A 15,733-nucleotide genomic window follows, 5' to 3' on the forward strand; every position below is an offset into this window, starting at 1 on the left:
AAATAATTTATTATATTGTTTGAGACAATTTAAATAACACTGACAATCTATGATAATAAATTGAGAGATTATTCAATATATTATATATGTATATACATTTTCCTTCTCGCATAAAATTAAAATATGGATCCCATAAAATGTGTATTTTATTATATTTCAAAAGTAGGCCTCCTTCATCCAAGCTTATAAAGAAAATAAATGACGAGCTAACAAAAGAGCAGCCCTATATATTAATTTGTTTCTCTCAGAGTACAAAAGAATAACTAAACTAATAAAACTTTAATATCTTCCACTAAAAAGCATTTCTTTCCCAAAAAAGTTACAGGATCATGAATAAGATTAATAGCGCTTCCTTGGAGTCACCAACTATCTAAACATCAAAAAACCAGACTAACAAAAATGAAAGAACCTCTTTGATAGCCAAAAATTCTATAGCAAGAGGAGTAAAAAAAATTAAATTAAAATATAGGTTTAGCCAAAGCTCACAAAAAATTACCAAGACTATCTCGAACAAGCACACCACCACCAACCACACTACCATCTTTATTTATAGCTCCATCTAAATTTATTTTGTCGCCACCCATAGATGCTGGCGTCCAACTAGCTATTTGTGATCTCCATGTTTCACCGATAATGAGAAGCCTCCACATAATTCTATTAATGAATATCAATTAGTTTAAAAGACATTTATCAAACTTAGCAAGAGCACCATGAGTAGTAGTATTTTCTCCTATGCTAGATCGCCCAACAACTCAAAAAAGCACATCTTGCTTGATAAAAATCTAACAGACATTCAAACACCATACCATATAACTCCGTAAACGAAAAGAAATTTATTTTTACGAAAACATTCAGCCATAAAATCCACCTTCTTCCATATTACCCCAAGCATGCATTCCCACACCTCCTTAAAGCATGCAAAAACCGTTTCATCAGCTCCTCAACATAAGTTGCAAACACTATCAGACCTATTGTTTCTCCTGAATAGGGAGGTAGCGTACGTACATGGCAAAGCATTTGAGAAAGCCCCCCAAGATATTATTTTGACCTTACTCGATCAGAACCTGCAATTTCCAAACTATTTTCCTAGCACCAGCACCCATTCTACAAAGTTCCGGTTGCTGCTAGACATGGCCATGAAAATTGAATAGAATTGGATGGCATTTTTTAAAACCTCTGGTAACTATTACAGTTAAAAACAGGCTATTGGCTGACACATCAATTCCCAACATTTCCAATAAACCCCTCTGTTATTACCAGACTTACTCCACCAAAACCATGTCAATGCCCATTTAACTTGTTTATAAAACATTTAGGTATCCTAAAGCATCCCATTGAATAACTTGGAATAGCTTCAACCACTAACTTCAATAATGTATCTTTACTTACACGACAAAGCAATTTTTCCTTCCAATCTATTAATTTCTTTCATATTTAATTATTTAGACTTCAGAAATGCTTCATTTTATTTCTTCCTATCAGAGTTGGCAATCCAAGATATTTCTTAGATTAAACAAATCATTAAGCTTAAAAAGGAAAATCTAAATAAAAATAGGGAAATTGGCCAAACCTATCAAAGAAATAGGGAGAGGGAGGAGGCACGTTCCTAAATTTTAGTGAAATTATGTAATAAACCAAAATAATCAATAAGGGTGATTTAAGAATAAATAAATAAATAAATAAATTGAACCCCTTACAGCCCATTTGTTGAACCAGACTAGACTAACTCGATAAGACTATTTCAAATTTAGATTAATCAAATTAAATTACACATCAAACATTCCAGTGCCATCTTAAAGAAAACTGTACTCCTCTTTTTATTTATTTTCATGTTATCTTTATATTTAAAAGACATTTTTATTAAATCGAAAGCACTTTCTAAATCCCTTTTTGTGAATAAACGTTTTTGAGCATTAACTAAGCATCAATAATAGAAAGTAATTCTTGAAAAACTGAATCCAGAAAAAAATAATAATAATAAACAAATAAAAAATTCCGGCCAAAAAAACAATAAACGGGCCCCGGAGAAAAAGCCTAAACTGTAAAAATGTGCCATATCCTTGGATAAGAATCCGATAGATACAATAGCCGATCATAAGAAGACTAAAAATACAGTTGAGACCTCCATGCATCGTGATTTTTTTTTTTTTCGCTGTACCTGAAACAGCAAAAGCTCTGTGCCCAATAATAGCACCATATTACTACTGCAAAGTCATTTAAAGAGGAAAAATAATTGGAGAATATCTTTGACCAACAGAACCTCAAAAATTCTAAAACCAATCATCTAATTGCAAATTACAATATTCACATATTAAGGTTAGAAGCACCAATTACAACCAACATAATTATAGAAATGAGTTTTGAAGTACTTATTAATAATAATTACTCTTCATTCCCTAATTATTATTCAATATATATATATATATATATATATATAAACAAATTTTCTTGCCTACTTTCTACGGAAAACAGCTAAGCCATTGCCTACTATGCAAATCAACGATAAAAGCATACATGAAAGGTAAACCACCAAAAACAAAAAGAAAAAGGGAGGAAAAATAGAAAAAAGATAAGAGACGGAAAAGAAGGCTGGCATCTGTATGATGAAACAATTGGGGGTCATGAAGATAATTTTGTGAACTGGAGAATGGTGATGGTTCAACTCTGTGGACAGGATTTTTTTTTTTTTTTTTTTTTTTTTTCCCTTCCTAATCTGTGGTTGGGATCTAATTTGAGAAGTTCCAGCCAGGATAATGATCATGGTGTTGCATTGGAGGTTGGATTATGTTTCTGAGAATCAATCATAGCTTCAAAGTAGACGAAGAAGCTGCATCATGATTGCATTGAATGGCTCGTACGGGGAAGGATGGTGTTAGCTAACTCTTCATTCAGTTTCACCGGAAGTGGTGGCATCTGCTTCATTACTTCTGGCATATCATTCAAGCTGTGTAGGAAAAAGTAGACAAATAAAACAGTGTTTAATCATTTATACAATTAGTAAACTATCTCAGTTCTACTCAAATCAGCTGAAGACAATGTGTAGCTCTACTTTAAGAAGTTACAAACCAAACATTCAGATATAGTAAAAAATTCCACTGATTCCAATTAAGTTGGTTTGAATTATGATGCCTTATCTAGAACTTGCATGAACCAATTTACATGTTGACCTACCACTCCCTAAGAAATTGCTGTCTTTAATGTTCTGCCTTACAATTAGACAACATGCATCAAGCAAATCCAATACGATTAATAGTAATTTTAAAAACAAAGACACCAAGGCACAATCATAAATATTAAGTGTTGAATAGAAAATATTTGTCATAGACCCATTACGCAATGAAAAATCTCATTTCGATACATGTAGAACTGGGAGGCCAATTGAATGAACACCCACCAAGACAAAGGCCAACTCAAACTGCGTATGCAACATAACAATGTTTACAATCTTTTATTTTTATTTTTTCTTTTTGTTTTTGCTAGGAATATTATAAATTATTAGTTGCAGTCAACTGAATATCAAAGCAATAACTGAACAATATATGAACAAGAATAGTCATACAGTAGCTAGTCAAGAAAAGTCCAACAACATATAAAAGTGTGTAGAATACTGCTCTTACCATGGCATATTTAATCAGTAAATGTATAATAAGTACACGTAATTGAACGAAATAAATACAACAAACATGAACATGTAGCAGAAGAGTCAGAAAAATGTCTCAAATGTACTTGTGAAATTTCAAAACAAAAGTAACCCCAGTTAAAAACGTACTCATTCATAATCTTAAGGATGCTATCTCGAGCTTGGCAGAAGAGGTTGATGTTGTCCTGTATCTGGAAACAGGAAGAATAAAATAAAATAAGCGAATAGTCAACCACCAAGAATTGCACAGGTGCTGGTACTGGTACCATCGAGAAATAGCCGCTGCTTACAAGGCTTGTTAAGTGAGAGAAATTATGGTCAATAAAGACTGAGACGAAGACAGGAAAGCATAAGAAATATAGCTATTTAAAACATATATTGTCATATGGTTTTAACCCATGGGACGAGAAAAGAAAAACCAAAAAGATTAATTAGAAACATGCAGTCAAAAGAAGGGCTGACACATGGGAATGCATGAACATGCAAGAGACAAATATTCATAATTTTTACAGCCTGCACTTTCGTTCTTTATCAATTTACAATTCTACATTCTACCCACAATCTAGTTGAAAGTTGGTGATAAGTTGAGCTGCTGCTCACAATTAAGCAGCTGAAAACTTCCGCATATATAAAATATATATGTATATGTAGAATTCTTTTATATGATTAAAACTCATTAGGACATTATGGAGTGAACTTGCTATGTCATCTATCACATAAGAAAAAAAATGTTCAAACAACTTTCAAAAATGTCTACCACAAATGATGTTAATGGAGGGTCCAATATGCAGATGTTATGGCTTACCCTTTTTCCATATAGGTCTTATTTTAAAAAAGTGAAAATGATATTTAAATGATGTGTGTCATTATATCGGGGCTGACACATAGGAAGTTCACTCCATACATCTCAGAGTTCTTACCATAACAAAACTGTACATATATGTATATATAAGAACCATATCAAAACTGTACATATATCTACGTATACATATATACACATTTAATCTCCTAAGAATTATTTCCCAACTTATAATGGGAGACGTGGTCATGCAGCAAGTCCTAAGGATTGAGAAGTCCTCAAATAGGGTTTTAGCTTTTAATCATTACTTAATGTCTCACGCATACAAACTTGCCATGTCACTATGCCACCCATTATAAGTTGGGAGATACTTCCCAAGAAAGCAATTCTCTCTAGATATATTCACAGACAATAAAGTTTCAGGATCAAATTAATGACTGGAATAATGAGAATTGATATATTATGCAGGTTTAATTCTAGAAAAATAGAATATAATATGGAGGTAACCTGAAAATTAGCAATATTTGCGGAAATTTGAGTCAAAGCCTGAGCATTTTGCTCCAGAAGCTCTCCCGTAGCACCACCAATGGCTGCAAACAGCATAAGGCAACTTTAGAATCTAGAAGCATTACCACACATGATGAGAAATTTATACAGGAATTACTCAACAGATAAAACAGTATTCATGAAGCTGGGCCCATTCCTAGGGAAAATACCCTCTCTCTTTTTTCTTTCACGTCTTTAATATGAAACAATTATTATTATTTTTTTTTGGGTAACAATCTAATCCCTCTTTCTTTATGTTAACATAGGAAACAAAATTTCCAAGCCTTATGGTCAATTTATTACCATTACAAAGAACTTGAAACAAAAACTTCTAAATATGAAGCTCAACTGCTCAAGTTAGCAAAAACAAAATAAAAATCCAAGAAGTCCAGACCTAGCTGCCCACTAAATAAAGTCAATCTGAACCAAGGCCTCTAAAATTAATCCAATCTTTTTTTTTTTTTTTTTTTGGTCTCCCAGCAGAGAGCTCTATGGCATGCTATGCGCATAACTAGGATTCAACATTTGATAATTTCATTAGCTGTGCAACATATGAGGAATAGCATATGATAAAACACTTTGCGAAAAACGTTTTAGATGTAGCAAGATCCATAGCTCACTTAATTCCCTCTATGAGTACTCACAGCCTGACTGAGATGCTCTGATAGAGGAACAGAGAATTTCTGCCATCTAATCCCAATAATTTTTTTTCATTGGTAGAAAACTTTATTAATAACACACACACACACACACACACACATGTCTACATAAGAAAGACAAACTTTCATTAAAGCAAATAAAAATACAAAAAGGGACCAGCAATACAGCCTATCAGCAGTTAACAATAGACAATTGAAAAAACAAAACCAAAAAAAAAAAAAAAAAGAAGAAGACAAATAGTAACAGTCAGCAGAAGAACTTAAAAATCACTCTTCACCAAAGCTAGATACAAGTATAAACCTTATAGCATAAATCAAATGCCTTCATTAACAATGTACAAGCCAAGTAATTTTCTAAAATAACATTAAGCAGAACTTGTAAAGAGAGTTGTCGTTTCTAGTTTCAAGTTAAATAAAAAAAGACTCCTAAAACTATTATTAAAATATTCATTCCCACATATGGAGCAGGAAATACTGCTCATCATTTTAACCTTACAATATAAAGAGGGTATCATTAAGAGTCTGTTACATAAAAAATAAAAAATAAAGAAAATTGGCTGGCTAAAATTAAAAACCCGACTGTATTAATGTGCTTAACGATATTTGTTCATGTCTAAATTCAGCATCTATTGTTATCAATAACACAAATTTATGGAAGTCTTCCACTTTGCATTTGATAAGAACAAAATGACCTGAAAGCCTAGTTCCTGATCCAGAATAATGATATTTCTATTTTTTAAGTGCAGAAGAAGTGTCGTTTCACAGCAAAAATACTAACAAAAGATAATATTGTTTCTACTGGTAGGAAACTAAGTGCCTAATACAATTTAAGACAGTGTTATTTGAAAACTTAGGAGATATATTTATCATTCTTTGACCACCTCCTATGTATTTGATCTTCTACAAATAAGGGTGCTTTAACGGTTTAACAAGGTATCCTTGAAATTTTTTAAATTTCTCCATCATCCATAAGCTCTGCATGCCTATCCTAGGTCAAATATACTCCTAGAGCCAGTTGCTCAAAAATATCAGATAGTTGAGGCTATACATTTTCATCCATCAGCTGTTCAAACAATGAAAATGATTTTAAGGAGAATAAGCATCTTAAGGAAATACGGGAACTAATTAGTGATGGATATATCTAGCTATAGGGTGGCAATATCAGATGACCACAAAACATATATAACAAAAAATCAACCATTAGAAAACAAGTTGATGATATCAAGCCACCAATTCCAAAAACAGTATGAAACAATGATGAAAACTGCTTTGGCAAATGTTGAAGACAAGACAAACTAAGTTTCAATAGTTGCAAGGAATGAACATACAAACACCTACATACATTGACATGTTTGTATAAGTCAAACTATTTAAGAATATGATATTACCTTTGTATGAGATGCCATCATCACTGTCCATAGGGATAATTGGTGGAGCATATGGAGGAACACTGGACCTTGGAGCAAAGTGAGATGACTTTGTAGAAGAATCAGTGACTCTTTCCTGAGACATAAATTGGAAAGATATTCAGGAGCATCACCAGTAGGGAACCAAAAGATATTTGCATAGCAGAATACTATTAAAAAAGAAAAGAAGAAAGAGTAAAAAAGACCATAAAAAAGACATTGAAAAATTTCCAGCTTTTATTCAGTTGAAGGTGGGGGAACAAACACATTAAATACATAAGCTCAAAAGTGTTCTACATTTAATAATATAATGTTTCATAATTTGAATGCAAATAAGTTTGTTTTCTAATGAAACAATCTATGTAATCAAAAACTTGACACACAAAATAGCATAAGATAACAACAGTCATACCTTCTTATCTTTGTTTTTCCTTGACAAATTATGTTCCTCCTTCCTTCTCTTGCTGTTTTCCTTTTTCTGGAAAATTCTCAACCCATTAATATGCAGCTTCATAGCTAGAAAACAATATCTCAAAAACTACTAAATATTTTTGAATTCCACCCATATTTTTAAAACTCTTACTTTTCTTTACCATAGAAAGCATGACAAAAAAACATTTTATGGTCTAATTATCAAACTTTTGGGTATCATCCATACACAGTCGAGTAAGGAGACGCCCAGCGAGGGGCTAGAACAAGCTCAATTTTCCTATATTGCCAAACACTATAACCCTGATTTTTTGGTATCAAAGCAGGTGACAACACTGCCTTTTTCTATTTCATTCACAATGGCAAAACTGCTGGAAGACACAGAATTTTATGTTAACATACTGAGTTGTCCAAAATTTTCCTGAGCTCAACAATCAATATTTGATTATCTCAATAAAACCAAAATTCATTAATATTCAGACCAATTAAAGTTAGTCAAAAGGATGTAATCAAATACTGCCATTGCAAAAAACATTATTAACAAGAATCTGTAAAAGAAGTTGCTTCTTTGGTGGGCAACAAAAAGGCGTAGTACAGGATGCTAAAAATTTAATACCTTGCAAACTTCAAGATCACAGACAAATACACTTGCTTACCAGAAAGACCCATTCTTAGAGGAAGATATACACATCAAATGAATTTAAAGATTCTTATCCCAGCCAAAATTAAACAATTCAACTGAACGTTGCATGTCTCATACAAACAAGTTTGTAAAGTATATTTAAAGTATGCTAAACAAAATACCACTTATAAATATCAGGGATAATTCCTCTCACCCACCAGTGATTTGCCCTTATTTAATCAAACTCCACCAGTTTTGCAAATATCAATTTATACCTCCTATAGGGATGTGAATGATAAAGATTGAGACTAAACCCAAGGGTGTAAATGTAAAGCAAGAGTTGTAAATGAAGATTTTTTAAAATGGGTGTGGAGTTAGATGATACTTATGAAACTAGAGGGGTCCAGTTGAATTTACACACAAGGACAGCGACTGTTATTAAACCTAAATCTCAAGCAAATTTGTACAGATTCAAATATATAATTTATTACTTGAGAAAAATGAAGGTAAACAAATCAAGCAATTAATGAAAAATAAGGTGCTTACAGTCATCCATCTGCAACGCAATGCCACATCCCGGACAGTCTTATTTTGTAGCTGCATAGCTATCTTAGCATACCGGATTATGTTTGACTCTGAGGAATGTCTGCCAGTACCAAAACTGTATTACTAAAGGAACAAGTTGCACATGAAAAACAATAAGAATGGAAAAATACATTTAACACTGAATATTAAGTGTCAAAATACAACATGAAGGTAATTTTATAAACAAAAAACATAAAAAATTAAAAATTAAAAATAAATAAAAAAAAAAACAAAACAAAGACAATCAGTTTGTATGAAAAATCTCACCAACATATGTTGATTTATATCTCTGGTTTTCGCATAAATTTGCCAGTTGAAATCGGAAGGTATTAAATATCGCATCTAGGCATATATAGAAAGCTTGAATAAATACACTAGCGGAGATACCAATAAGGAAAAGCACTAATTCAAAAGACTTGGGACCACAAAGGCAATGACTAAAATACAGAAATATCAAACCACCCACCAGCCCATTGTAAAAGGAAAAAGAGGGAAGCCAATAGTAATAATTCTTTGTTCAAACAAAAATTTTAGGTAATAAAACCTGCATATCCGACAAATGTATTCTACAGTCTTTAAATACAACAGCAATCTTTTTTATTATTATCATTATTATTATTTGATAGAAAAGTTTACTTCATTAATAAAAGGAACACATTACATAAAATTAGAGAGGATGAGAAATCCTCCATAAAAACCAAAATGATTAAACTACATCACAGCCTTCCAGTTCAACAAAATTAGGGAAATTGTGATATCCCTCTTTTTCCTTTGAAGGAGATGCCCATAAAGAAGCCCAAAACTAGATAAAATCCAACAAACTATTCACATCTTGTATCTTATCTTCAAAAATACTTCCATTTCTTTCTAAACATTATGAACAAAACAAAGCCATCATCACATAAATCCAAAATCCCTCTTCAGTGCCCCCAGAACCCTCAAATTTACTAAGCAGTAAATCTCATAAAGATTGGGGGATAACCCATGCAAAACCAGCTTCCTCCACCCACCAAAGCCATAATTTAGCAGCCACATTATAATGAAGGACTAAAAGATTAATGGACTTGCTGTTTTTATTTCATATTGCTGACTACGACAGAGAGAACAAATATAAGGTTCTCTATTTCCAACATATCAGTCATATTTATCTTACAATGCACGAGAAGCCAAACACTTTAAACTTTGAACGTATGCTTTCCAAATTATGTGAGAAGCCTCAAAATCTAAAATTTTGTGATTGATCAGAAATTATCCTTCACAAGACTAAGCAGCAGTATTTTGACTTTCGTCCAATACCCTAAAAATTCCTCATGCTCTTTGATTGAATTAATATGGAAAACTTTGGCACCCTTAAGGTTTTACATCATAACTAAAGGCTCTGAACAGTGTCAGTCCCATAAAAGTGGGGTAGAGGAGGAAAGAATTACAATGCAATCTCATCCTACAAAAACTTTGCTGGATGTCAACACTCTCAAAAGTAAATCACGCATTTGTACTCAATAGTCTGAGATTCCCATGTTGCATCCAAGTGCCTAGCTATGGCCCTAGATTAAAATTAACTTAAAATTTAATAGAATTTGATTATTAACCATGAGCTGCACACTTCTTTCTCTTTGCTTCTCCAAGAAGTTCAAAACAAAAAACAAAGATTTTGATAACCATTATGAAAGTTTAAAGCAGTTACAATGATAAAACTGATATTTTTCACTTTATTAAATATTCTACACCTCAGAGTACAAATCTATTCTCATGAAAGATCTTATCTTCATGGTTATTATTAATCATATACCAGCTTGCAATATATTGGCTCCAATTGATGGAGGTTGAGTCTTATTTCTCCATGATTCAGCAAGAACTCAGGGGCTATAATGATGAAAGATAAAACATTCCACAAAGGGACACAAAATCTATCTGATTCATCAATTCTTTTCTTTTAAGCAAAAGAAAATTAATAAATAATTAAAATACCATGTGAGATAACCATAGAGGCATGCAAGAGTCATACATTAATGGCGCAACCACCATACTCTACAAGATTCTAAAAGAAAGTAGTAGAGAAGCAGACTGTTATACATTCGAAGTTAAATAAATCCTCCAGCATCCAAAAGCTATTTTTTCTTAACATAAAATTCCATTCTCCATCCAAATACACCATAGTTATCATGAAAAAGCCAATTTTGCCTTACCTACCTCTCCTACCAAAACCGCCATTCCAACTGAAACCACAAAAATATTCACTACTCTTCTTATACAAACAACAAAGCATTCACATATTCATAAGTATTACGCTTTGACAGCAGAAAGAGATCATTGAAGGAAACTTTCTAACCAACACAACATACAAATGCATTTCAAAAAACTTTCCTTCTTCTTTTATCTCTTTTCTCACCTAGTTGCTAAATTTTCATAGACATCAGCAACTATTAAACATATATCTGGTTAGCAATTACTATGGTTAACCGGATTCAGATTGCTTGAGCATAAAGTCATCAATAAAAGTTGATATCAGATGTTCAATCCACATGACCGTCCCACACAACATATCTCCCATGAAGATATGTCACATCTAGCTTAAAATAATAGTGCCACATTGAATTCAAAAACAGAGGTATGATTGAAGGTATCATATGAAAATAAAATTCTACAAATGAAGAAATATGATATATATGGTATGGGAAAAAAAAATACCCCAGTTACTATGACTTTTAAAAATCTCCCACGTAAGCCATTAGAGATACATGGTTCCGGCATGATCTTAAATATGAAATTTCCTTTCTCAATTCTCTATCTTCTCTCTTTACTCTCTATTGTCTTGTTTTCTCCCCTCTCACTCTCCTCTCCCACCTCATCTTCCTCTCAACTCTATCATGTCTTCCTCATCTTTTATTCAAGAACCTAATACTCAAACCCAAAAACAGATGCCAAATAATTTTTCTAGTTGTATTTCTTTCCTTAAGCAACCAAAACAACTACAAATGTTAACGAGCTCTTGGAAACCCAAGCCCTTGTGTGCTTGTGTGCATGTGTGTGTGTGTTTTCTCTGTCCATAAGCTTGGCTCCTAAAAAGACTTTCAAACAGCCCTACTTGCTACAAGAAGGATATTTCAAAAACCACTATTTCCAACCAGCATATACTTGGTCCCCTTTAATGTAATTATCAAGGCCTAATTTTGATGTTTATTTTGCAATACTAGCAACTTTAAGTCATTTAATAAGCATAAAACAATATCTGAGGAAAACTGAAAGCTGGCATCCCTACATCCAGCTCCACAAAGAAGCCACCAATAAAGCGCCCGGGGGGGGGGGGGGGAGAGAGGAGGGGAGAGGAGGGGAGAGGAGTTAATAGAAAATAAGGAAGCAGAGCATTGTAAAAAAAAAAGGCGCAGATAACAGAGCCAAAAAAGCTAGAAAATAAATTAGAGAGATACAAAAAGCATGTTGGAAAAACAAGCATATTGGACAGTCCAGAAAAGACAGGTTTTCATAAGGGGAAAGTGAACAAATTGGTCAAAAAGAACAAGTTGTTTGAGAGCAACAAATAGCTCATGTATGTTCTTGCTGCAAAGAAAATTCATGATTCCATAGCCAACCAGCTTAAATCATGCCTAAATATTACATAAGACTACCTGAATTTGTGGTGAAAATAAAATTGAATTAGCCCCACAAATATTTTATCCCTTGGATTCTAAAGATGTCATATTAAGGGTCTCAAACCCTCAACTGATTGACACTTTGCAAACAAGACCTCTAAAGGAGAATAAAAATACCAGAAGGCCTACTTAATTTGGTAATTTGTGATTTGTAAACGGTTGGATCAATGACCCATAACTCTTGTTTTAGGTTTTATCTTATTTGGTCTCTCTTCAGCAGCATTTCACAATCCAGCAGCATTCCCATCCTAAATAGACCTGTGATCTAACCCCAATCCTTATCCCCTCAAAGACCCTAATAACCCTAAAATTTTCAAGCCTATTAGCAATCAAATACTATCAACAGAACCCCAGATCAGATATCATTTGTTCTACAATAATGACAATCCAAATGACAGGACAAAGCTATATGAAATAACAAAGGCAATTAAATAAATGCTGCACTATGGTTATCACTAAACATGAAAAAATACACAAATATCCCTTTATCATATTGTATTTAATCACACATTTGTAATTACTAACTCTTATACAACTTCTTTGAAATGTTTCTTCTTCACCTTTCCAATAAAAAGTCCCCAAAGGCTTAAGTCAATATATACTGTGATTAATAATTTGCAGTCCAGAAATTGATGTCAAAATTAACAACTCTAGGCAAATGCCCAGTTTCAACAATTCAATATGTTTAAGCTAGATTAAAAACTATATGCCTACACAAAAAGATTAGTGGTGGCGTCAAAGTTGCATAAGAAGACCCAGTTAAAGTAAAAATACAGATATTTAACGCATGCATCATAACATCTGAGTTGACCTACCCACATATTATGTCCTATTAAAATGCTTCATTTACTCAATACCTTAATGCCAATCTTCATGAATTGTTTAAATATACTCCATTATACATAATTTGACAAACTTCATATGACATTTAATATCATAATTTTATCCCTAATGAATATAAATTCTTGCTTCTTAACAAGATCTCTACAAATATTCTTACCAAAAAAAAAAGGATCTCTACAAATATATAATTTAAACAAAACAAGCAGAAGTACCACCTGAAACAAACATAATTGATCTACAAGATTAATAAGCAATATTATATACAGATGCAATGTAATTTTGAACATAGAAGAAGTTATATTCACTAGCACTAACAGACCATCAACTCAAATTGACAGAAAATTCTGCACCACATAGAAAAGTTAGAAGCATTACCCACTTTTACCATCTTTAGTCCCTCAATTTTCACTACACTAGAATACAGAACACAAGGACATCGCCAGAAGAAAACCTATTGACTTGAAAATGTCCCCAGGGAAGCTTGTATCGACATATTACATGCTATAGCTTTATCAGTTAATTAAACGCCAAAATTATGAAAAATTCAGGATTGCAAGTTAGCAAAACAACAATAATAACCACCATCCAGGAGATTTTGACAAAATACAGTGAGCAAATGGTACAAACTAAAAAATTGATATAATTCACAATTTAATCAACTATCAGAATCAACTTATTTTCCACTTGAAGTCCTAAGAAGCAAGATATAAATTTAGGTAAGTAATCTCCTATCAAAATAATTCCAAGGAACCACATTTTATAAGGACTAAAGTTAAGTTCATGTAAACGAACACAGTAAAAACACATAACCAAAACAAAATCAGAGCTACAAAGACCCAATTCATTTGCACAAACTAAGAACCAAAAATTAACAACTGAAAATAAATACCCCATCAACAAAACAAATTTTAGCCTCCCATCAAAAGAAAACACAAGAATTCCTTCTCAAACACCCCCCCCCCCCAAAAAAAAAAAAAGAAAGAAATTCAAATTGCAATAACGTTAAAAAACAATAGTAATAATAAAATAACAAAACCCCACGACGCTACTCACTTGGCGAGCCCTTCTTCAAGAATTGCTTGTTCTTCCGGGGTCCAATCCATGGAGATTCCAGGGTTGTGCTTCATGGTCATGGCCGCACCGGAACTCTCCGGCCCCGCCACCGGCGCCGAATTCCCGTTATTGGGGTTCCCTCCGTTGAAGGAAGAAGCGGCATGGCTCGGCTCTTGATGGTTACCAGACGGGTTCGCCATCAAACCAATCAGCAACTCCTCCAATTCAAAATTTCCAACACCAAACACGAAATTCTCAGCTTATCCAACTCCGTTGGTTCCCGCCAAAAACCATAGAAGATAATGAAAGACCACAAAAAAATAAATAAATAAACAACCAAAACCAAAACCAGGAGGAGAAATTGTTTGCAAAATCAAAAGGGAACTTGGGCAAGAGAGAGAGCGAAAGAGATTATACACAAAAAAAAATTATATTATAAATTATTTACTATATAAATGAATTATGTGACTGAAGGGAGCTCCACGAGAAACAAAAAAAATTTAAAAAAAAAAATTGGAAAAGATTGAAAATTGCGGAGAGAGAAATAGTTGTACGGAAAATTAAAACAAAAGGGTAGAGAGACAGAGAGAGAGAGAGAGAGAGAGAGAGAGAGGAGGGTTTTGAGTTTGACAAAAGAAGCTGTTGAGCACAAAAAAATATTCTTTCTTTTCGCGAGATGGGAATTGCCTTTTTTTTTTTTTTTTTCCTCTTTCTTTTATCCTTTTTGGCCTTTTCCTTCTTTTTTTTTTTTTTTTTTTTCTTTGTTCTTTTTTTTTTTTCCTTCTTTTTTTCCTTTTTTGGTCTGCAACTTGCACCGCACTGATTCACTACGCATTATAACAGGACACGAGACCATGTAAAATGTAAATTGACGCCTATGTCCCTCTCTACAATAATACGGTTACTAACAAGTATAAATCGACTTAGCCATCTTTATTATTATTAAAATTCACCGAAATTTTCTATTTTATTACGGATATTATGAATGCCTATTAATATAAATGCATAAATTTTGCAACCTATGTAACTATATTGTATTGATTTTATACATTATTGATCATTTATATAGTTGTAATCTATGGTATACATGTACTAGGAAAAAAAATCTGTAATCTATATAAGCCTACATATAGTGGCTTTGTGGTGGAAAATAATATAAAAACAATAAAATAAGAATATTTTCTCATTATCTCTTTTTTATTTTTTGTGTTCTATCTTTCATTATATTTTTTATATTCTTATTAAGTTTTAATTAGGGGTATGCATTAAATTAAAATTTTAAAATATTTAATATTTACAGATTTGAAAAGTTTGGATATATTAAATTTAAATTTTTAAAAATTTCATAAAAATTTTGAGATATTTAATGTAGATTTTTATAAATTTTTAGTAGTTATTAAAAGTTAAGAAGTATTCAAATGATAATAGTTTTTTTTTTTAATACTGAATTTTTATAAACTTTTGAGTTTTAAAAAAAAAAAATTGCTTTAAAACTTTTCCA

General features: G+C 32.4%; 1 protein-coding gene across 1 annotated transcript; it reads right to left on the minus strand.

Moving 5' to 3' along the window:
* Positions 1 to 2,245: 2,245 nt before the first annotated feature.
* On the minus strand, positions 2,246 to 14,944 carry LOC107421838 (uncharacterized). Its single transcript, XM_016031174.4, has 7 exons — positions 14,233 to 14,944; positions 8,648 to 8,747; positions 7,463 to 7,528; positions 7,033 to 7,147; positions 4,947 to 5,029; positions 3,770 to 3,831; positions 2,246 to 2,944 (listed from the first exon to the last, which is right to left on the minus strand). Exons 1-7 carry the CDS (start codon positions 14,430 to 14,432, stop codon positions 2,833 to 2,835), a joined length of 738 nt encoding a protein of 245 aa, XP_015886660.1. The 5' UTR covers positions 14,433 to 14,944; the 3' UTR covers positions 2,246 to 2,832.
* Between the last annotated feature and the right edge of the window lie 789 nt (positions 14,945 to 15,733).

This window comes from Ziziphus jujuba, chromosome 3 (genome assembly GCF_031755915.1).
Source record: "Ziziphus jujuba cultivar Dongzao chromosome 3, ASM3175591v1".
In the NCBI taxonomy this organism is placed as follows: domain Eukaryota; kingdom Viridiplantae; phylum Streptophyta; class Magnoliopsida; order Rosales; family Rhamnaceae; genus Ziziphus; species Ziziphus jujuba.